Source organism: Eleutherodactylus coqui, chromosome 1, assembly GCF_035609145.1.
Source record: "Eleutherodactylus coqui strain aEleCoq1 chromosome 1, aEleCoq1.hap1, whole genome shotgun sequence".
In the NCBI taxonomy this organism is placed as follows: Eukaryota; Metazoa; Chordata; class Amphibia; order Anura; family Eleutherodactylidae; genus Eleutherodactylus; species Eleutherodactylus coqui.
The window spans coordinates 109465941-109490862 of record NC_089837.1 but is presented as its reverse complement, the minus strand read 5'-3'; the positions used below and the strand labels follow the sequence as shown (position 1 = coordinate 109490862).

Below are 24922 nucleotides of genomic sequence, written 5' to 3'. Positions count from 1 at the left end.
GGCACTGCAGATGTATTGGTCCATCTTCCTTATTTGCATATATATTTCCAAGAGGAGCTTGGATGGCATTATAAGTCTCCTCCACACCTTCTAGGTGCTCTCCTTAAGCAGAGATGATACCCATCCCGACCCACATAATAGTTCAGTCTAAACACACCTTAGAGCGCAGGAGCCAGAGTCATACCGTGTAAAGGTACATTTGGTCGGGATGTAACATCCTTGTAATTGTTGTGCTTATCTCATTTCTTATCTCCTGATGAAGGGGTCACTGTGCTCTGAAAGCCTGCAGATGTCATTTTTCTGGTTCACCAATAAAGGTATTCGCTCCATAAAACTTTTGACTTTAGCACCACATTGAGCTACAGATTTAAACAGCACAAACCTCTTTCCATTTAAATCTTGGTTCTTCTGTTCCATCATAGAACAAGAGAACGGAGAAAAAATAAACAGCATGCCAGATCCATTATATGATGGAAAGCAGCGACGCTTGACTGAACCCTTTGACTTTTAATGGTCTGGTTTTCATCTTTTTACCTATTTTGGGCATTTCTGATAGAAACTGTGACTGGAAGCTAGAACAGATTTCTGAACCGAACCTTTGTTTGATTCTCAAAAGGTCATCGACCCTTTTTGACAGCTGTCAATCATTGTATGAGTGCAGCTAAACCTGAAGTGCAAACTTATGCAATGTCACTTACAGAAAAGTTATAAATCAATGTACTCCTCATGTTCCTTGCTGTCTGGGGATCAGGCTGGATGAGAGATCCAAATGGTCTACTGTAGTAGTGTTGTATTCACCCTTCCTTTATTCTTCCATGAGGTTTTTTTACTATTCTATCTGGCCCTTTTGGGGGGAAACCCTTTGGGTCGGGTGTGGGAATGTTTCTCAGGGAGAGCGCATAGTAGGTGTGATGAGGCTTGTAAGACTTTGCATGCTTTTCTGGGAAACTTGTGCAAATTGGAATATGAAACAATGCCTCAATAACGCCACCTATCTCTTTCTCCTGGAGAAGACTGACTTTGGCTTCTATTTCCAGTCATTGTTACATGGCCTCTTTAAGCCCTTAACGCTCCATGACGTACAGTTACTTCATGGAGGTTCGGCGTTTGTATGGAGGGTGAGCGGGGGCCGATCCTGCTCCATACAATGCGGGTGCTGGCTGTTTCCTACAGCTGACACCCGCTTACAACAGCTATGATCAGCTTTCCCACTGATTGTGGCTGTTAACCTTTTCCATGCTGTGAAGTTTGACAGCAGCATTCAAATGTCCTGAACGGCTCACAGCAATGAGATCACTGGGTACGGTTCAGTTGCCATGGCAGCCAGGGGGCCTTCTGAAAGTCCCCAGTGTTGCCATTGTAGATTGCCTGCGACGTGAATTGATTGACTGTCAGATCGTGGTATAATGTAATACTATGGTATTATATCATACTGCAGGAGCGATCTGATCATTGCAAGTTCTTACGAAAAAAAAACCGGTTTAAAAAAATTTTTGTATTCTTAAAAAAAAATAAATAAATAAAAAAATTAAGGGAGATAAAAAAAAAATTCCATATTTATAATAAATAAAAATATATTTGGTTTAGTGGCATCCCTAAAAGTCTGATCTATTAAAGTAACCTCATATTTACGCCGCACGGTGAACGTCACCAGAAAAAAAAAATATACATCAGAATTGCCCTTTTTTTTTGGTTACACCCCCCTATCTCCAAGAAACAAATGTAATAAGATCGATCAAAAACTCATATGTACTCCCAAATCGAACCAATAGAAACTACAGTGTGTCCTGTAAAAAAAAACTGAGCCCTCGCACAACTGTCGGCAAAAGAATAAAAAAGTTGTGGATGTCAGAAGTTGGCCGAAAATTATTTTCCAAAGATGAACTATATCTTAAAGTAGTACAGCACAAAAAGCTATATAAACTTACCATGCTACTGATCCATAGAACAAAGTCATCATGTCCTTTTTGCTGCAATGTGTACACCTTAGAAACAAGACCCTTCCCACCCCAAATTTAAAAAGTGTTTTTTGTTTGTTTTTTTTTTTATGTTTTCCAGTACATTATATGGTACATTACATAGCACCATTAAAAATAAAACTTGTCCTGTAAAAAGAGCTATGTTGATGGATAAATGATTGATTTTTTTTAAAGGGGGAGGGAAAAATGAAAATGGGAGGAGGACTACATCCTTAGGGGCTAAAGGTCGGACATGGACTTGCAGGAATGCTGCCATCCAATAGGTGGCGTTATAGAGGTATTGTTCCATCGTCCTATTTGCATCAGAGAGACTTTGAAAGGCAACATGAGAGGAAACTGAAACCCATGTTTCTCATTTTTCTTGTGATCCTAGCTCTATACCAGCAGTAACGATTGTTAATAATGAAATGGCAACTAATCATTGGAACCAGTCGTGCAGCGTTACACATGAAACTATTTCTGTTCTACAGTTTTCTCTGCTCAAAACTTTGTCATGAGATTGATGTCATATAATTTTAGGACAGAATATATTAAAGGATCTGGGAATGTTTAGCTTGCATGAAAGAAGGCTGAGAGGAGACTTAAAGGGGTTGTCCCGCGAAACAAAGTTGGGGTATACACTTCTGTATGGCCATATTAATGAACTTTGTAATATACATTGTGCATTAATTATGAGCCATACAGAAGTTATTCACTTACCTGTTCCGTTGCTAGCGTCCCCGTCTCCATGGAGCCGTCTAATTTTCAGCGTCTAATCGCCCGATTAGACGCGCTTGCGCAGTCCGGTCTTCTCCGTGGTGAATGGGACCGCTCGTGCTGGAGAGCTGCTCCTCGTAGCTCCGCCCCGTCACGTGTGCCGATTCCAGCCAATCAGGAGGCTGGAATCGGCAATGGACCGCACAGAAGACCTGCGGTCCACCGAGGGTGAGGATCCCGGCGGCCATCTTCGCAAGGTAAGTAAGAAGTCACCGGAGCGCGGGGATTCGGGTAAGTACTATCCGTTTTGGTTTTTTTTTCAACACATGCATCGGGTTTGTCTCGCGCCAAACGGGGGGGGCTATTGGAAAAAAAACAAAAACGTTTCGGCGCGGGACAACCCCTTTAATAGCTGTCTACAAATATCTGAAGGGCTGTCACACTGCAGAGGGATCAGCTCTATTCACATTTTCACAAGGAAAGGCTAGAAGCAATGGGGTGTAACTGAAAGGGAGGAGACACAGATTAGATATTAGAAAAAACTTTCTGACAGGGAGGGTGATCAATGAGTGGAACAGGTTACCACGGGAGGTGGGGAGTTCTCCTTCAATGGAAGTCTTCACACAAAGGCTGGACAAATATCTGTCTGGGCTGATTTAGTGATCCTGCATTGAGAAGGGGGTTGGACGGCTCTGTCGTCTCTTTCTTTGCTTACATTTCTACCGACTGACTCCACCAAAATGGGACCCCTCCGGCCCCAAAATCTTTCCTGCTGACTGATTGGGTGCCACAGTTAAAGATGACCTGGTGTCTAAACAGTTAACTGTGGTGAACAGAGCTAAATCTGACTGCGGCAATTACCGGCGACTGTTATAAACCGCTGATAGCCATTGTGTAGCGTGGACGTGACTCCCAAGCTTGCTCCATAAACACTTCAGGGCCGTGGGACATTTACAGTTGTTGGTGGTCCTGAAATGGTTAACAAAAGTGTCAGGGAAGGCCCTAATAAATTTGTGTGCTTTTTTTTTTTTTTTTTTTTTTTTTTTTTTTGGCACACTTTGCTTTATAAATCGCTCTCAATGTGTTTGTTAACACGAAGACTGAAGTTTGTACTTGAAATCTTATCTGTTGTACTCTGACCTGTTTTCTTTGTGTTTTTTGCATTTCTATCTTTATTGCTAAGTTGATCTGGTTTCCACAGGACACCACAATATGACAGTGCTGACATGTACTGCACAAATGCATGCACCGCTACTGTTTTACCATTTGAAACCCATTTTTCTTAAAGGGAACCTCTTGCTAGGTTTAGACTATCGTATGATATGCTGCACCTAATAAATCTGCTCCATTAAAAAAAAATGTATAGCCTCATTGCCCCGCATGGCCTGTCCAGAAACAAGTGTCTTATGTGGTCGAATGATGCAGTTTTACAGCACAGTTCGACAGAGCAGAGACAGGTAAAATCCACAACCGTCCATATTTGGAGGAAAATACTCTCCTCTTTGCACTGATCTCCACCTCTATCCTCCTTTCAAGCCTTAACACTTTCTTCCAACGCCCAGGCCCAACACACTCCATCCACATCAGCCCCTCCCTCCTCTACTCACCCATGCACGACTCCCATGCATTTTTCAACTTCCTCAGACGCCTTCAGCCCCCCCCCCCCCCATACCGCCAAGAACCACCTCATCCACCCACACACATTCGCTAACCACGTGCTCACCCTCACTTCCCTGTTACTCCTAGCTGCAGGGGGACATATCCCCCAACCCAGGCCCACCCTTTACAGCTCTCTACCAAAATGCCCCCCCGCCCAATTCAAATGCGCCCTATAGAACTCCCAGTCCAGATGTAACAAACTCACAACTATCCATGACCTCTTCACCACCAAACACCTAAACCTGCTCGCCTTCATCAAAACCTGGATACAATGGTCCGATTCTACCTCCCCCGCTGCATTGTCCTATGAAGGCCTGCAATTCTCCCACACCTCCAGATCGGAGGATGGCGGAGGAGTAGGTGTCATCCTGTCACCTAAAGGTCCTTTTAGACACAATGATATATATACACACTCGTATCCTAAATCCTCAACCTATATGGTGTGTGTAAACGTAGCTTGACCTGCCAATCCTGAGATAAGTGATGTCAGGTAGGTTTGGCAGCTTCTTATTTTCCCTCTTCTATGAAAATATCATGACTGTGCGGCCAATTGCTGAAAATCTATGGAGCAGATTTATGAAGAGTAGTGTTTCATATGATAGTCTTAAACTATAGATCACTGGAGTAAAATGCAACATGTCTCTATATCTGCCACGTCTTGGACTGTCCTTATGCCAGAGATTGAAATCGACGCCTTCTATGAGCAGTTAGATTTGCGTTACTTGCGCCAAGTTTCTATAGTTAACGATGGTAAATTTTTTACATTTTTTATTATTTTTTTTTTGCCCACAGGAATTCTGCGCACTCTGGATAAATCCAACCCACTTTACTTGCTACTTTTGAAAAGGGAGTGGTGTGAGGTCTTAAATGGCAGCCATAATTTGTGACCTTTTATGGCTCCTACCCACTAGCGATATGTTTTCTTGCGATGCAAGAGCGAGTGAAAACGCGTGATTATGAAATCAATGATTTTCAATGGTTTCATACTGCCTTGTGATGTTTTCACTGAAGCCTCGCAGCATGAAGAAAAATCTGCGCTATCACCCACTGCTGTCAATGGGGCCGGCGGCAGCAGCGCCAGCCCCATTGAAAACATAGGGAGTACATTGCGCTCCCCTGACACAGCTTTGACAGCTATGGCAGGGGATTCCTCCATCACTGCGGGGATGAAGGAATCCTCTGCCAAAGCTGTGGCAGAGGTCTGCGATGCTATCCCATTGCTTTCAATGCTGCTGCTGCCCCATTGAAGGTAATGGGCTGCAGGCAACCACCGCAGCGATGATTTTCAGGGAAGGGCTTGAAATATAAGCCCTTCCCAGAAAATCAGCCCTAGCTGCTAAAAACAAAACTTACCTAGAAGAGCTGTCCGCCTCTTCTCTCCAGCCCCGGCAGTCCTCTTCTGCCTTCTGGAAGCTAGGGATTGAAAAATCCCAGCCTCCAGAAAGTGTTGCCTCTGATTGGCTGAGTGCAGTGACCTATCGGAGGCAACGCCCAGCCGTCATTCAATGACAGCTGAGTGCTGCATGTGATTGGTCACAGCGCTCAGCCAATCACAGCCATTTATAATAAGGGCTTTCGCATGGATGGCAAGAGCGATTGGCCCGATACCGGCCACACCATTGTGATGGCAGCCTAAAGGGCCACTGGTGAAAACGCCATTTTTCATCCCTACCCCTTATACCCGATTATCTGGAGTTCTCCCCTATATTGCAGCCACTTCCATGTAGTGGACATCCCTATTTCTGGTACTTACCAGGCACGACCCTGAAGGTTTTTTTTGTTTTGTTTTGTTTTTATTCTTTTTAACTTGCACTTTTACATCAATGCCATGATGCATCAACACAGCCTTAGCTAAGGCTATTCCATTTTATGCCTACTGTGGAATTAGGGGTTAATTATCATTATTATCAGTATTCAACTAAATAAGCTACAGACCATAAGTATACAGTCAGGAGGATCAGTTGTGATCTCCTCTATTATAACTGTGTGGCAGGAGATGTGTCATCATCAGTAACTGTGACAGGAGTTTCTATATCCCCTCTAAGCAGTTTATGTGGTAGATTCATGTAACGGCATCACAGAGACTTAGGCCGCCTGCAGACAGCCGGGTCGGATCCGGCTGCGAGAATCCTCGCAGCGGGACCTGACCCGAGCCCCCGCAGAGAGCAGCACGGGCACTCCCCTTTCCCGCGGCCCCGGCTCTTTCATGTGCCGGCTGCCAGCCAGCCGGAGCATGCGCAGAGCGGGCGGCCAGTGAGTGAGCTCCGCACAGAAATGGGGCATGCCGCAGTTTGTTTGCCGCGCGAAATCTCGCGCGGCCAAACCGCGGCCGTCTGCATAGGATTGCGTTAAACGGAATCCTATGGCAGCTTCCAGCGGCGGAAATCCTGTGGGAAATCCCGCCGCGGAATTGACGCCCGTCTGCAGGCGGCCTTAAAAATTGACGAGAATATGAATACATAACCCCAAGTAAATCACAGCTGGTCAGCACTGAGATCACATGACCATCCGAGGAAAAAGAGACCAGGAGTTTCAGACAGAAATAACTAAGGTAACACTAGCTGACTTAGGGCTAATGCCCACGGCTGGATTTCCTCCGTGTTACACCGCAGCTATTAGTTTCTATTAAACCAAATAGCTGAATGTTCACTCTGCGGAATTCCGCAGCGAGAAATAACCCGCGGCATGTCCTATTTGCTGCAGGAATACGCGCAGTAGTCAATGGAAGTTGACCGTCACGCTATACTTTTGCTGTAGCACAGCAGAAGTATAACATAAATGTGCTTCCCCGTCCACCGCACGCCACGTCATATGACCCTGCCGGTACGTCATGCGTTGTACTGCACGTGCGCGCCAGCGCGTCATGTGGGACTCACACAGCGGGTCTGGGAGGTAAGTATGGGGTCTTTGGGGGGGGGGGGGGGCGCCGTGACGGACTCCACTGCAACATTCCTCTTGCGGAACCTTTCACGGGCGTGGGCATGAGCCCTTACTATATATATACAGCATATATTAGCTATATAATGAATGAATTTAAAAAAATAAAATTACTGGCGTGGTCCTTTAAGTTAGAGATTAGAGCATGGGCAAAAAAAAAAAATCATTCTAAAATATGGTAAGATCTGCATTTTTTTTTTCTGCCGGACACAGAGGCAGCCATGGATCCCCATCAGGAGAGGTAATATGCATATACTATATAAAGTGTTGTTGTTGTTGTTTAACTTGTATGTACTTGATAAAGTCCTAGTGACGAAACGCGTCGTACGGAATGAACGGAGGTTGTATCTATTATTGGCACCAGAGGAGATTTTCCTTAAGGAGCGCAGGTCCTTTTTTTCCCATTTACTTTAATTTTTTTTTCTTATTATTCCTATTAATGCAGTGTTTTAACGATGCAGCTGCCGCCACCTCTTTTGTAAGAAGTTTTGAAGAAAAGCCTAGAAATAGGTGAAATATAGTTACTGTACCTCCACTTCATCCTGTCCCTCCCTGCTGAAAGTTAAGGTGAAGGCTTTCATAGCGGAGCTCTCTGTTGTGGACGTAGATCTTCTATAAGACACACATGAGCGCTCAGTAAGTGCAGTCTACGGGCGCTCTAATGGGGAATGTCTGGAGCCATCTGATAGAATTAGGCCTGTACTTTGCTGGAGACAGACACGGAGAGCTGCTATTGATTGTTGGTGGAGCCAGATGTTTTACACTATCCTTATCTCTTTACAGGGAACACATCTAAATAAGAAGGCAAATGTAAGCAGGGGTAACATGAGGATAGGAGGCATCATGCGTGGCATTGTTGTGCGCTGCATACATTACTGGTCTCTGGGGAAGAAGAATACAACATACAGGATTGTGAGGGTGGCAGCGTGCAGCGCTCAGACCTTCTGATACCCTTATGCACACGGGCATGCCGGATTCGGCCATGGTGGCAGTAGCAGCAGCGTCCATATATACCTGCTTTCTTTTTCTCCTCTTCTGTACTACGAATGGTCCGCACACTAGGCAGTGTTAGGGAATCCGTGATCTTTCCCCAATGTCAAGAAGGGCCGTGAATTGAACAGCTTTCATTGACTTCAGTGGAAGCTGTTGGTGCAGAATCTGCGCAAAAATGGAGCATGCTGCAATTTTTTTCCTCCGTGAGCGAAAACCGCATTCGATTTCTGCTCTGCAGGAAGAATCCCTTTTCCATAGCATGCTATGGAAGGTATTTGCTGCGAGATTCGGAGGCGGACGCCTGCATTTTGTTTCCTATGCAGGCTATATATTTACTTCTCCATCCTCCTCAGGACTGGTCGGAGGCGCTGCAGCTCTGTGTTCTTTGTGCTATAGACTGTACACAGAGAACTGCAGAGATCTTGCTTTTCTAAATGCCTATTACACACATGCAGAAATAACCGCAGGCAGGAGTGCAAGAAAGATTTAGCAGTATGCATGTGTAAACAGCAGAAGAGCTCACTATTAGCTCTACTTGCAGCTCTCCCTCCCCTCCTCTCTGCATACAGTTCAATGAGCTTGAAGACTCGTCCCTCTGCTCTGCTAGCTCATGATTGACAAGAGATGCTAGGACAGCAGACCGTGGATGGAATGCTAGGGGGGAAAGAAACAGCACTTTAGAGGGATTTATCAGCAGAAAAACATAATTTTAGTTAATTGGCAAAACTGCCGTGCTGATAGCCAGTGAGATAGATCAATTGCACAAGTTGTTTGACAGGTTAGTGACTGCCTAGACACATTCAGCAATTGTCAGATGAACCATTGTTTGTCGGACAGCTGTTTCCCCTGGCTGGCCACACACATATGAACGTTCATGTGTCTAGAGAGGTGTGCCGCTGCCAGTCAGCTCTGGCGCTAGCTTATCTCCTCAGGAACAAAAGGATCGGGCATTATAATTTATGTCGCCTGACATCTGTTGGGGGAAAGTTAAGCCGCCCCTATACACACTAGCGCCATCCAGCCCTGCCATTGTCAGGAGATTTGGACAACTAAAGTCTAATGTATATTAGGACCCTAAGTGCCTAGGGCAGGAGGAGCTGTAAATAAGGCCCTCCTTGGGGTGACCTAACGAGGCGGCTTATTACCCGTCACCAACCAGGACATGCTTTTAGAAGCTCACGCAGGACCTCATGCATTATACATGTAGCTACAGGCATTAGGCTACCAGAAGTACTCCTTGTACTGCTTAATTTAATAACGAGCTAAAGTCTTGTGTGTTTTTGAGTCGCAGCCATTTTTTATCCACTTTGAAGTCAGCGCAAACGCTCAGGGCGTTCTCCATTTAATGTACATTGTCTCCTAATGATTATAACTCGGGGGGGGGGGGATGTTGCTGAGATTATATTGTGATTTGCTTTAACTGTTCTGGATTTTTTTTTTTTTCTTCTAACGTTTCACTTTCACATAGAAATTTTACTGTTTTATGAGAAATTAATAGTCTAGAGCAGGAAAGCGGAATCCCCAATGTAGGTGTGAACCCCCCCCCCCTCTTCCTTATGAAGACTTGGAATACAAAACAGAATTAGTTCATGCAAATACTACCTTGCCTGAAAAATCAGAATTGCTATACAATATATATATTTTTTTCTCCCATGGCACGATAGTAGCAATTACAAGTATAAATGCTGTGCGGTGTGATGGAAACGGTAATTGCGAGCCTGTGCTTTCTCCACTAATGACAGTGCTGAAATAACGGGTATTAACATCAGACTCTCCAGTGGATAGAAATTAAATCCTTGCTGAGTCCACACCTCGTGTGTAGAGTCCTTTGTCGTAAGCCTGGTTACACTTTCTAAATGAGTTCAGTATGGGAAAACCTAGTAAGTCAGGCAAGATCTACTGTGAAATCTTTTGATCGTTGTTATGTAAGTGTAGAAAGCCAAATCCTACAAATCTAACTTTTCTTTTCATTTAAGAATTTTACATGGCAGCGCAGTACTAAGAATTTAAAGGGATCCTCCAGTTTCAGGACATAGTTCTGCCCAGGAGGTAGCAGGGTCTGGGTCTTCCAAGATGGCTGCAACAGTTTTCTAACTACAAACACACATTGTGTACCACTCTCTGATTGGTCAGTGTTGATCACGTGAACACCTTTTGGCCAATCAGATATAGTGCAATGGTAGATCAAACTGCCAATGCACTCTGAGGGATTAGGTACTCTGAAGATTGTGTTGGCCATCGGAATCGGCAGATCGGAGAGACGGCAGAGAAGTACAACTGTAGGTAATAAACACCCTTTTACCTTTGGACCTGGGACTGGATTTTGTCTCAAAACCAGATGTATTGAAAAGGACTAAATACTGCAGATATTCCTTGTGGGGTAGAAAAATAGGATTGAGTAAGCGATACCCTCTAAATAACTGGACTCGCCTACTTTTTGGATCTCGTTTGATCAATATATGGATTTACATTTCTCTTTGGATTCAATCCTACTGCTTTTCTGGCCCAATGTTTGGCTAAAACGTCCGATTTATGGATGATTCCAATAGCGAGTCGCACAAATGAAGACTCTCTATGTGAATCCAAAGTGTGAGAATCATAATTTTCTTTCTTCCCTAATTAATGTAGCTCGTCTATGTAAAAAAGTTGCTTTGTTGATTTTTCTGTATTTTATTCCTTGATATTGTCATTTTCTTCATGCCTCTCCCCTTTACTTGCACACAACAAACACATTTGTGATGCATTGGTGCAGAGGGGAAATAGATTATTGTAGCTTGTTTTTGTTTTGCCAAGCCCGAAGTACAATTAGGATAGTTTTACACCATTCGAGGAGCAAGAAAGAGGAATCTCCGCAGCCAAACGGCTCCGTCTCAGGACTGACCCGAACATCGCCGAATGGACCCTATTAATTCTAACGGAGTCTGTTCGGTTTTCACTCAGCTGCCTGGCTTTTGAATGGAAGAAAGAACGCTGCATGTATTTTGAATCCGATCTACGACAGAGTCTCCGACCGGAGCTTCTAGCACATATATACTTTGGAAAACAAAACTGACCAGAAAGAGGGCAAGTTGAGACTAGTCGGTGTTTTATCTTGTTTGTTGAGGTGTTTTCATAGGCATTTTTCACTTTTTTTTTTTTTTTTTTGGGGGGGGTTTTGAGAGTTGGTGATCAAGGACCTGTGTATGGCATGTTTTTCATGTACAACCCATTTGTTGGGAGCATTCATTGTTCCACCAAATAACTAAAAACCTGTCCATTTACCAATGACCCCAATAGGCGATGTTGAGACATGATGAGAAATTGAAAAGCAATAGATCACAAAGTTGCACAACTTTCCGTTGTACAGCAGCTTAGCATTTTGCATTATACAAAAAAGAAAACTTTTAAAAGGGTTGCTCAAGAGCTAAATTGATGTAGGTGCAGGAAACCTTGTAAAATAAGAAGAGAAGCAATAATCATCAGTTTGATGGCTTGCCGCTGGGGCTTCTTTACATGGCTTCAGCGATGACATGCCCGTATAGCCACGTGACCACTGCAGCCAATCCCTGCCCTCATTGGTGACGTGCCATCTACCTCTGAGGCCAGTGTTGGTATATGGGTCTGTCACCGCTGCAGCCTGGCGGAAGGGACTGGACAGTCAGGGATCCAACTGATGCGCCATTAGTTCCAGAGCGCTGTAGATATTTATGTATTGTACTTGTGTCATGTATCTATACCCCCTTATTCATAAGTGATGGTGAGATGATCCTGCACGGACGACTTCGTTTTCTGCATTAATCTGATTTTGGCAATCCGTTTGCAGTTTTCTTCTAGTTTCTGGAAAGCTCTGTATTCACATGGACCATAAATTACTTTGTATCGTGAGCTCAGAGGTCACACTTGTTTGTACTTTGTTGCTCTTTTTTCATTGCCTTTATATGTAATTTATTCTGTATTATTGGAAAGTACCTAAAAAATAATTCCTGACCAGATTCACTTGTAGGCCATGTCCAATCCAGGCAAGCTGCTGCTGGGTATTTGTTCTTTGGAGCTGATGCCATATAACCAACCAGTTACGTTCCCCCTAAATATTTACACTGCAGTTCAAAGGTTATCTGTACACCTATTCTTTAGATTAGAAGTAGCTCTACAGTACTTGAGTAAGGGTAGGCTCAGACAAACGTAATTTCATTGCGGATTACATGCGTAATATATGTGGTGAATGGAGTCAATGAAAGTACATTGATTTCCATTTATTCATTCACACTTGTGTATATTCATTGCATAAAAAAAGAATGCGCGATGTTGTATTCTACCTCGTATTACGCACGATAGAACCCTTTTCTCTATTGGTGCGTAGTAAACGGTGTACATGTGCAATGCGTATAGCGTGAGATACGCTGTCCTGCGCAGTTAAGAAAAAAATATTGAATGTGGACTTTTTACAAACTGAAGCAAAACTGATGCTGGCAAATAACACTTTGGGGATAGAGTAGCTGATTGGATATGCAGGCTGTTGCACTAGTTTCACTCTTGGAGGTCTGCTAGAGCTCTTCCTCCAAGCCAACACAACACACACTCCTGGCTGGTGGGTGGTGGCTGGGCTTCTCCCTCCCCCTCCTTTTCTTGGTGCTTCCCTTCTCTCCTCTCTCCCTCCAAGGTCACCTATTGTTTTGCTATGCAGTATATTGATAAAAAGGATGACGGAAGGTAGACAGAAGTCTGCTACCCTTTGTCACTGACTTTTATGCAAAAAAGCAAAACAGAAGGGTGCTCTCCGTCTTTTTTTTTATGGGAACAATAACGTTGCATGCTGCACTTTTTTACTGTTCAAAAAAACTAAATGCGACCAGAACGGGGTCAAACTGAACCCGAACTTAAGAGCAAAAACATGTATTGCTTTCTATGGGTCCAGTTTGCTACAGTTTTTTGTTTTTTTTTATGTGAGTGAGGGACAGACACAGATGAGAAACCACTCTAAGACATTCTGCAAAGAGCACAGATTATTATGAAACAGTTATGTCACCAGACAGACACCTAGATTTCAGGAAGATTGGGCAAGTGGCTGTAGTGAAAGATTACAGGGGAATGCCAGTTAGGCCTGGTTCACACGGGCTACACAGCATCACCGTGAGAAAATCACAGCAATATCGCATTGCTGGTCCATGCGATATCGCTGTAGTGATACCACGACTTTGTAGCACCACATGTGAGGATTTTTGGGGAGGGGTCTTGAAATATAAGCCCTATCCCGAAAATAAGCTGTAGCTGAAGGGGAAAAAAAAAAGGTATACGTCACCTAGAAGTGCTGTCCGTGGCTCCACTGCAACTTCTCCCCGGGTCCCCAGCACTGCTTGTCGTCTTAGCTGACACTTAGCCAATCGTAACCAGCGCTTCCAGGAGGCGGGGATCTTTCAATCTCCTGTCAGAAGATGATGAAGAGAAACAGTGTCGGGGTCCCAAAAGAAGATGTGGCCGGGCTGAAAGCGCTTCTTATGTGATATATGTGAGGGTTTTTTGGGTTTTTTTCTGCAGCTAGGGATTAGTTTAGTGCTTTGTACATGTGAAGTAACCCATAGGAAAGCATGGGCTTCACATATATGCGATTTGTAGCAACGGGACAAAATCACGCGACTTTGTCACCTGTGTGAACGAGGCCTTACAGTTAGAACCAAAGCTTTTCATAGTAATTGGCTTTGTCTTATAGAATGCATAATGATTGAAGCGGATCTTTGTTCCTTTTTGCATTCCTAAAGCCGCCTACATCGGTAAAACAATTAATAAATATACTTTTCAAAACTTTTGATAAATTATTTGAACAATTAATACCTTTTTAAAAAGGTGTAAATTTTTCGCGTGCCGCATGGTAATTCACAGTGGATGGACTGGACTCTCCTTTTTTTTTTTTTTTTTTTCCTGGCCGGACTACGTCCCCTAATGCTGCTCCTCTCTGAAACGGTGACGTGTGAATGTCACTTGCATCCACACGCTGCTCAAAATCAGCGAACCAATCATAGATCTGGAAGTGAGGAGATTAGCCATGCGTGCGCAGCTCATTCTAGTGAATCTGCCGATAGACGGGCTAGATGACCTGCGCATGCGCTGGTCTGGGATCTTCCAGTACATGTGCAGTCTCCTACGTCATCCACGGCACAGTGCCACAGAGGGGCAGTGTTAGGGGACATAATCCAGCCAGGAGAGACAGTCCGGCCTGCCCACTGGACCGCTCACTGCGACTTAGAAAAAAAAAGAAAGTATAAAAACTTTTCCTATTTAAATTGATCAAAAGGTTTTGCCACATATGTTTTGAAAAGTACATCATTGTTTTACCCATGTAGGGGGTCTCATGGATGTAAATGTGATGATCGGTTTCTGCAAATGTGGAGTTTACCAAGCAGTCCTCCTATAAGCTGAGGAAGCTACCTAACAACAAGCCTTTCTACCAGAAGAGGGTGTTGTGCTGGCGCTTCTCTCCCTACATTCAAAGAAGATCTTTTAAGCCCCATTTACACTGGACTACTGTTGGGCAAACTATGCCCGACGCTCATCCCCCGCATGGACCCGCTCCTGTGCTGTCACACAGGAGCAAATATTGTTGGCTTGCAGCCGGGTGGCAAGAGGAGATTTCTTTCTTCGCTCTCCCCTGCCCCTTTCCATTCACTTAACACAGCGGCTGTTCAGTACTGAACGGCTTCTGTTTACACTGAGTGATCAGGATTTTATGTAGCTTAAAATTCTGAACTGCCGCTGTTAAAGTCAATGGAGAGAGGTGGGGGAGAGCGAGGAGTGAAGTCTCCTGCAGCCTCCCTGCTGCGAGCCAACGATAGTCGTTCCTGTGCAATAGCACAGGAGCGAGGGAGTACATGCGGGGATGAGTGTCGGGCATCATTTGCCCGACAATTGTCCCGTGTAAATGAAGCTTTAGTTCCCAGGACTTAAGTGAGGGGTATTTACATAAGGGCCTTTTACATGGCCCAATGACCAGGCAAGAACACTCCTAGGAACATAATGTTCTTTTGCTCGATGATCAGGCCATGTGAAGGTGCCCTGATCTTCCAATGAATTGAGCGAGCCCTCGTTTGGTGATTTGTATCTTATGTGGAACTAAAAAAAAAAATATGGTTGTTGGCAGCAGATCTCCCCATGTAAACAAGGGATTTAATGCCGAAAATGATGAAGCTCTATGGAGGACAAACTATCATAGGAACGTCTGAACTGGCCCGTGTAAAGCCTCAGTAGATGATCGCCAATCTTGTTGAGAGGCACTCGTCATCTCCAACACGTTTATGCACGTAAAAGAACCTTTAGTAGTATTGGTGTGGCTTAAGATATTCTGCCTGTATGAAGTATTCTTTAACGTCTTATGCTATATGAGTCACAAGCTTTCCTTAGGCAGCTGGAAATGTATTTCAGGTTTCGTTGCAACCAGAGATGTGACTAAACTGCATAATGTCCCTTCCTCGTCTCGTTTCTATAAATGTTGATTTTCTTTCTCCATGCTTGCCGAGTAGGAGAACGCTTTTTCTAATGTGACGTCGGAGCTGTGCTGTGTGCGCTGCTGCTCTCCTTCCCTCTCATACTGGTTCGCGGGGCTGTGGAGTCATAAGCCAAACGTCCAAATCCTCAATCTTCCCAGACTCCCGACTGCTTCATATGACTCATGTTTAAGTGCTAAGTTTACTGTATTAGGATGGGAACATCAGGCTTTTCATCACCATTATAATAAAAATCAGGCTATTTGGGTAGAACAGAAAATATCATCTGGTCTGTAGAGCAGGAGCTTCACTACTGAGCATGTGCAGACAGTGCCACAGAGATTCATCTCCACTAAAAGCCTTGAAGAAGCAGCACAAGGGTACTTAATCTAATGGAGAAGAAAGACAATAACTGATTTTCTACTGCTGTTTCCGCATCCTCGTTATCAATGTTTTTGTTAATATGAGCTTTAGATGAATGGAAAATATATTTGTAGAACATTCCAAAGCTTTCCTATGAAATGAAATATGCAACAAATTATACCTTTTTATAACGATGGAGGTGAAAATTCTATGTCGTAATAAGCCACGCCCCAAACACACCCTAACCACACCCCCTTTTGGTAGGGGTGTCACTCCGTAAAAAAATTTGCTCAGCGGTGCCCTATGGCTTAAAAGGTTGGGAAACACTGTGATGGACAATGAGCTGATCGTTCAGTGTAAATAGCAGCCGTTCAGTACTGAACGGCCGTTATGTTATGTCAATGGAGAGGGGCGGGGGAGAGTGAGGAGTGAAATCTCCTGCAGCCTCCCCGCTGTGAGCCAGCGATACTAGCTTCCGTGCAGCAGCACGAGAGCGAGTATTTGCGGGGATGCGTGTCGGGCATCGTTTGCCCGACATTTGTCCCATCTAAATGGGCTTTTATTGACATCTACAAAACAGTCTCAAAGTTCTTAAGGTTCGTCTAGACAAGGAAATCGATGCAATAAGGGTATTATCTCATCATGGTCTTAAGGCCCATTTAGACACAATGATTATCGCTCAAAAGCCGTCTTTTGAGTGATAATCGTTGTGTGTAACTGCACTTACATTGTGCAGTTTTCGTTAAGCCATCGCTCATCGTTGGACAATGATGAGCCTTATCAGGCATTCACAGCGCAATACAGCTGGTACTATTGTTTCAGCTGTATCCCGCTCCCTAATGACAGGCTGGCTATGAAGAACAGAGCAGTCCAGCTCTGTTCTCCATACCCCGCACGGAGCGCTCGGCTATATAACAGCTGGATGCAGAAGACAAGTGGGGACACCCCACTTGTCTTCTGCATCCTCCGCTGGCAGCGCAAGGTGATCGCTCATCTTGCGTGATCATCTTGCGCTGTAAATGACAAGGATTATCGCTCAAAAGACATCTTTTGAGCGATAATCGTTGTGTTTAAATGGGCCTTTATTTCTGTTTATCTCACCACAGTTTAGCATTGCTGATTTCTCTTATCTTGTGATCCTTGATTCTGGCACTACAAAGCATAGGTTTAGTCTGCTATATAAGGGCCAATAGTCCAATCAGATAAATGCATATACTTATTGCATTCTGAAACTTAACAGTTTATGTGCTGTGGCACTATAAAATCAGAATAGTAGTCCCAAATTTCTGTGAGTGGCTCTTGCACTCCTTACATGGTAACAGATGGCAAGCAGTGTTTTAGGAGACAAATTTTATTTGGATAAAATATTTTTTTCCTTCTTGCTCGTGTATTGTTTAAATTACTCTTCCTTGCCAAGTTGTCTTGCGCTCTAGTTTGTAGGTCTGCAATGTAATAAAGGCAATTGCTGAGAAATTCGCATAAGGAGAATTAATTTTCTTGTGTGGGGGTTGTTGTCTAAGAAGCATCCAAGTTATTCCATAAAGATACTAGAATGTCCAGTTCTGCAGATGTGTAATCTGAACATAACCTGAAAGGGACAATGATTTCATGTTTGATGTAAATGTTTCATATGGACGGTATTATTGTATCTTGACGCCACCAGGAAGTCCTGGTGGAGACCAGAGTGACAGGGAGGTGACGCCCCCTGTGGTTGATTGGCAGTCGACATCGCTCCCCTGCAGGTCCTGGCAGCTGGGTATAAAACTGCTGTCCCGGATGTAAGCTCCCAGCTGATGGTCATAGCAATGTTTAGATATGCCCCCCCTCTCCCTGCTATCAGGGATGTGTTCCTGCGCTCCTCCGGTCCCAGCATCGTGCTCATGTTCAGTATGCTGTCTGCTGCTCAGACTGAATTCCTTCCTGCTGTGCTAGATCACTTGCTGAACTCTTTCGGACTTCTGCTGCTCAGACTAAGCCTCCCCCTCCCCCAACCGGTCTGAGATCTTTCAGCCACTCTCCTTCATTCACGGTAAACAGGCAGCCACTCATAAGTTAAACAACTGCCTTTTTGCACAGGCCGTCATTTGATTTTTATGCCTGCACGATCCAAATTACAAAAAAATCATAACTAGCAGAAGTGGGGTTTTTTTGTGCTGAAAAATCATTGTAAAGTGCTGTTCACTACTTGTTGTCAAGTGATGCCTGTCTCTAGTAACAAAGGTAATAAGATGGGAGAACAGAAAGTGAAGGACAGGGAAGATTCATTTGATCCATAGAAGTGTACAGAGAGTAGAGTGGCAGGGGGAGCATGCTGTATGATGCTATGGCTGCATGCCCATAAAGAATCCCCTGCCACAGCTGTCACAGCTCTGGCAGAGGATTGCAATGTTCTCCCATTGCTTTAAAAGCAATGGGATGTTGGCAACCCCTGCAACAATTTTCGTGGAAGGGCTTGAAATATAAGCCCTTCCCTGAAAATACATACATACATGCTCGGTGCATCTAGCTGCTTGGCTCGCCGGCACTCTATTGATGGTCCAATGAATGGCTGAACACTGCCTGTGATTGTATCAGTCACAGGCAGCACTCAGCTGTCATTCAGAGAATGGCTGACTCTTGCCTCTGATTGGCTGAGCACTCAGCCAATCAGACACAGCCCTTTCAGGAGCTGGGATTTTAAATTCATGCCTGCTGAAAGAGCTTCAGAGCAGTGCAGGGAGACCAAACGGCTAGATGCGCCAAGCCCCAACAGCGCCAGAGAGGTGAGTGTATATATATATTTTTTGTTTTTGTTTGTTTGCACTCTTTTTTTACACAAGCTAGGGATTATTTTCAGGGAAGGGCTTATATTTCAATCTTCTGTTTTCACTATGTGCAGTGTATAAAAGACATCATAACCACAGTCTTCTCCCTGCAGCTCAGACAACTGAAAATTAGATATACAGCCTGCAGAAGGTGAAAACTAGTGATAAATGCAGGAACAAGACATAATGGTCAGGAAAAATTAGGTATACTTTAAAGTAAGTCTTAAAGGGGTTGTCCCGCGGCAGCAAGTGGGTCTATACACTTCTGTATGGCCATAATAATGCACTTTGTAATGTACATTGTGCATTAATTATGAGCCATACAGAAGTTATAAAAAGTTTTTTACTTACCTGCTCCGTTGCTAGCGTCCTCGTTCCCATGGAGCCGACTAATTTTCGCCCTCCGATGGCCAAATTAGCCGCGCTTGCGCAGTCCGGGTCTTCTGCTGTTCTCTATGGGGCTCCGTGTAGCTCCGCCCCGTCACGTGCCGATTCCAGCCAATCAGGAGGCTGGAATCGGCAATGGACCGCACAGAAGAGCTGCGGTCCACGGAGGTAGAGGATCCCGGCGGCCATCTTCACCGGTAAGTATAGAAGTCACCGGAGCGCCGGGATTCAGGTAAGCGCTGTGCTGTTCTTTTTTTCAGTCCCTGCATCGGGGTTGTCTCGCGCCGAACGGGGGGGGGGTTGGAAAAAAAAAAAAACCGTTTCGGCGCGGGACAACCCCTTTAAAGCTTCCCTCCAGTTGCAGGACACCATTCTGTCCTGGGACTAGTGCATTTGGGGTTATACACTATGTGGATAAAAGTATTTGGACAGTGCAGAAAATCTGCAAATATGCAAATCCTGAGTTTGCTGAACGGTATGCTGGGAAGGGCACGGGTAAAATAAAAAGGTGCTCAATTTGTAATAACCATCGGATGGAGCACCTGTGGGACAGACTGGTGCGACGGGTATGACACCAGCACCCACGCCCATCCTCGCAACAATCTCTTCTCACAGCCTTGCAGGAGGAATGCTGAGCTACTTCTGTCCAGACTTACAGAGAACTTGTGGAAAGTATGCCTCGCCGTGTTACCGCTGTGATACAAGCAAAAGGAGGGCCGACACGTTACTAAATAGAATAATAAACCCCTTTTTCTGAAAAACCTGCAGTGTCCAAATACTTTTGTCCATATAGCGTATTATCTGCACTTACTCATCTCTGCTGCCTGTCTGATTCACCTGCAGTAGTCCCAGTTTTCGGATGTCCAAGATGAATGTGCATTGGCTAGATATAAAATTGCAGCACTGTGCACTGCCTTCTGAATGGCCAGTGCTGATCACACGAGCAGCACTAGCCAATCAGAGAGCAGGTATAGTGCACTTGTGTCCCCCCCTCACACCCTTCCCATTCCCTCTTACTACACCCATCTCATACATAAAGCTCTTTGTAGAATATTAACATTCAACTTTTTCTTTCACAGAGATGTTTAATGGCAGAAACAAAGAAACGATGAAGACTAAGTAGAAGGAATTGAAGAATGCTTCTCCGAAACCGCTTTATTTTACTGCTGGCCGTCGCTGCCGTTTTGGTCGTTCTAAGTTTCAGTCTTCAGTTCTGTAAGTAATCTTGTAGTGATTGTTACATTGTCTCAGGATCACAATTGCATATTTTGTGGTGATTAGAAGCACTTGTTCTCCCCACTTGTAAATCCCTGATTTCAGCTCAGATGGGGTAGTTAGTGTTGGGGATGGTAATCCCAGATGCATATAGAACTAGCCTTATGTTTTTAGGTAATTTGTGTTGCGTCATTCCCTCTCGCGGCTTATCATGTGCCCCGTGTGCTATTCTAGTCACTGAGCGACAGTCGGTCCTCGTGATTACAAATAACTGCGTTGTCCCAGGCTCAGAGCAGCCATATATTTACATACTAGGAAGTCACAACGTCATTGGCAACAGAATTGTGGAGGTGGCGTATTATATTTAGTGTATGCTTCTGTAAACCGATAACTGCATTTGGAGTTCACATCGTTAAAGTATACTGTAGGGCTCCGTCACACAAACATATGGTCACAGCGTATTCTGCCGTGCCAATCTGCCATAGGCTCCCATGTTGCAGCTCGCTCATATTGCATGAAATATGCGCACATTAAAGATCGCCGCATGTTCTATCTTGGTGCGCAAACATGCCAAGATAGTGCAGGGCGATTGGCAGCAGGTACATAATTGTCTCAGGCGGGTGGCAGGCAGCGAATTACGCTAGTGTGAAGCCACCCTAACTTTTCAGAATCTGCCATGTGTACGTGAGGAATATTATTATTTTTGGTTACGCTACGACTTTTATCCTGCATTTTAATTTCCCCTCTGCATGCTGTATATCTGATTCTCAGTAATCGGGCATGTGTATGGGGTAGTAGGGAGTAATAGCTGTTGGCCAAATGCTCCTATCTAAAGTGTATGAGCAACACTGTCAGGGCTGACTGAATAGTCCAAGTGTATACACTCTGCGGCAGACCTCTTTCTGATTTACCTCCCTGACAGGTAGTTATTGTCTGCCATGTTACAGATACAATGGGGATGCAGGTTGGTCTCTAGACACTGTATCTGCTGGCTCATATTACACTTGCCACTCCTCCTTTCCCACTGCAAAAACTACTTGTGTGAATCAGTGCTGATGCTGCTGTGATAACAAGACTTTATTGGCTAGCAATCTTCCTCTGATACATAGACTGCTCGCAATGCCGTTTTTTTTCTTCATTAACCACTGGAGGAATGCTTTAAGAAACAATCTCTCTGATTTTGATTAATTAATGTTGTTGTTGTTAGCCGTTTAGTTATTCCTGACCCTCCGTGACCCTAAAAGCTCCCTCCCTCCATGTTTTTTTGGTTTTGCACTGCATCTTTCAGTTGTGTGATACCCATGCCAGTATCAGCCACTGATCTGTCCATGCATTATAGACTTTTCTAGCGGTTCTGCTCGCGTTACATGGCAAAAATACATGAGCTCCTCTTGTCCTCCGCGAGCCCGAGCCCGCTCCTTGTCTCGCTGTCCAGGGCATACACTGAGCTTTCCTTCTTCTATCAGCTTTTTTCACAGTCCAGCTTGCACATTCATACATGGCTATTGGGAAACCGGTGGTTTGCACTATCCTGCTTTTGGTTGCTATCCCTACTTTTCCAGATTTTGTCCATGTTTAGCATTGCGTTTCGCCCCCAATGCTGTCCTATGTTTGATCTCTGGCCTACATTCTCTAGCCTGGTCAACTTTTGAGCCAGGGAAGATGAAGTCTCGCAAGCCTTCTATGGCCTCATTGTTGTTTTGATTTTAATTTGGCCATTTTTTGCCGTTATCATAATTTTACTAATCTGTAAATTTAGGTAGAGGCCCATTTTTTTCACTTTCTCTTTTAATCTTACATATCAGCTGCATCAGACCTGCTTTTGTTTCTGCAAGCAGAGTTTTGTCATCTGATTAATAGAGATTGTTATTTCTGCCACCTATTTTCACCCCGATTTCCAATTCGTCTAGGTCCATATTCTGCATTATGATCACTTCCGCATATAGGTTAAACAAGAAGGGTGAGGAGATGCAGCCCTGTCTGACGCCTTTGCCGATCCCACACCAATCTGTGTCCCCATACTGTTATCACAGTGGCTTCTTGATTGGTATAAAGTGATTTTATTAGGTTGACTAGATGTGCAAATACGCCCGGCTCTTGTAGGGTCTGCCATAGCTTGTCACGGTCAACGCAATCAAAGGCCTTGATGTAGTCGTTGAAGCATATATAGATATTCTTTTGGTATTCTCCAGCTTTTTCCATGGTCCACTGCAGGTTTGCAATATGGCCGTGGGTGCCGCGTCCTTGCCAAAATCCTGCCTGCGCTCAGGGAGCACTGCTTCAACTACTGATCTTAGTCTTTCCTGTATAACTTTGAGAAGGATCTTGCTTACATGCAGAGGCTATTCGGTAGTTGGCGTAATTCTGGGAGTCTCCTTTGTTTGGTAGAGGAATTAATTAATGCACAGGATAAAAACATTACATATGTTCCTCATGAGCCACTCAGTAGGCTGGAGTGGAAAGATAAAGCTCCATTAAACCGACATATGAGCACAATCAGATACTGGGTTTAATGACAGTCCTACCCATAGTAATCAATAAGGTGAATTTGAATTTTCATCATGCTCTGGCAAAATGAAAGTTGCAATGGGATTTAGTTGTGCTGAGCAGCTCTTCTACTTTTTATGCCTGGATAGGATTTTATTCATGATGTATATTTCTTAGAGGGGTTGTTCAGTTATAGACTATTGAGTGTGTTGGTGCAAATAAATCTATTTGCTATAAAGGTATGTCTTTGGGGTCCAAATTAGTTGTTTATATTCGAGCTCCAAGCAACTTGCACACTACACACGAATTGGATGTGATAGGAAGTCATGTGTTTATTCCAGTAACAAGCAGCAGTATATATATCAAGACATTTGCTGTGAGGCTAGATCATGCCTCACTCATAGTAATTATAATTTATTATAATTCATTTATTATCATTGGTTCATAAAACTAAACAAAAAATGTTAACCTGTTAGTCGCAGTACAAATTTTCCGCTGCCGTCGCTAGGTGATAACGCAGGTCCTGCGACCTTTCCGCACTGTTAATGGTGGAGGGGCCGCGGGTCGGACTGCTTTCATTGACCTCGATGGAAGCCATCCATGTGGAGCCCACACAAAAATGGAAAATGCTGCGATTTAAAAAAAATTTCCCTCCGCAAGCGGAAAATCACAATTTACTTCCGCCCATGTGCAGGAAAAATCGCTTTTCCATAGCACGTTATGGAAGGTATTTGCTGCCGAACCCTGGGCCAGACGCCTGCTCCGGACTCTACAATGCAAATCCGTCCGTGTGCAGCCGGCCTATATTGTCTAGATGAATGACTACATTATAGTGGGCAGTCATTCAGGACTGAAGATGGAAGATTCCTTCATTGTAAGACCACAAGGGAAAGATAAAAAAAAACTTGGTGCAGACTGCTGCCAGAAAGAATTCAGCTTTGACATCCTGCCTGGGATTATTTAATGGGTGTGCAAAGCCGTTCTCTTGTGACTTTGTGTTTTTACAGTGTTCTTCATACATATTAAGTCTGAGAAAATCAAATAACCAATTATAATGTGGATCTCCTGTTTATATCCCAGAGCTTTACAGCTAAGTACATGTAAACCATCTGCCATCTCATATTCCTACTTCTAGGAGAACGTAGATGGCCAAATCAGCACAGCTGTATAATGTACAACCGCCAAATAATTCACAGAACACTAGAATAGTTATAAAGTGATGGCTAACAGGACTTTCTGTGTCATTGATATCAATGACCGATCTTTAGGATGGGATATCCGTATCAGATTAGTGGAGGTCAGACTCTCAGCAGCTCCACTGATTGAAAAGTCCACAGCCTCTTCAGCCCATGTGTGACATCATATTCATCGGTCACATGAGCTTACTGCAGCTCGGTCCCATTCGGGTAAATGGGACTGAGTTGTAGTAGCAGACAGAGCCTGTACAAAATGTGCCTGGTATAAAATGAAAAGACCGCCGTGCTCATCTGACTATCACGGCAGGGAATCCCACCCTGCCCGCGGCTGAGGATAGTGCTTACCTGTCCGGGTCTTCACTGCAAATGTGTGCAGAAGTGCCGGCCAGTGCGCCGCCGCACATGTGCAGTAGAGATTTTTTTCTTTAACTCTCCTGCTTTCCCGTAGAATCCGCAGTCCATCCACAATTGAATTGCGCATGGGCCGCGGATCTGATGTTTTCCATTGACGTCAATGGAAGCTGCCCGTGCAGGAACCGCAGCAAAATGGAGAATGCTGCGATTTGTTTTCTGAAGGTCCACAAAACAAATCTTCATATTCTAATTAAGCTATGGATGCGCATGTCTCCCTATAGGCGACTTCAATTGCGGATCGTCCGCAATTCAAATTTGCCCAAGGACATTGGGCCTAAGAATAGGTCATCTGTATGGAAGTCCCGTAAAAGCCCTCTATAGGCTATGTACCCTTTTTT

At 44.3% G+C, this 24922-nt stretch overlaps 1 protein-coding gene across 2 annotated transcripts in view; it reads left to right on the top strand.

Moving 5' to 3' along the window:
• PXYLP1 (2-phosphoxylose phosphatase 1) overlaps positions 1–24922 on the top strand; it is a 58261-nt gene that overhangs the window by 12323 nt on the left and 21016 nt on the right. For both annotated transcript variants that reach the window (XM_066599047.1, XM_066599038.1), the window contains exon 2: positions 20352–20487. In XM_066599047.1, coding sequence (XP_066455144.1) covers positions 20409–20487 — 79 coding nt within the window. In that variant the 5' untranslated portion in view covers positions 20352–20408. The remainder of the gene's footprint in view (positions 1–20351; positions 20488–24922) is intronic.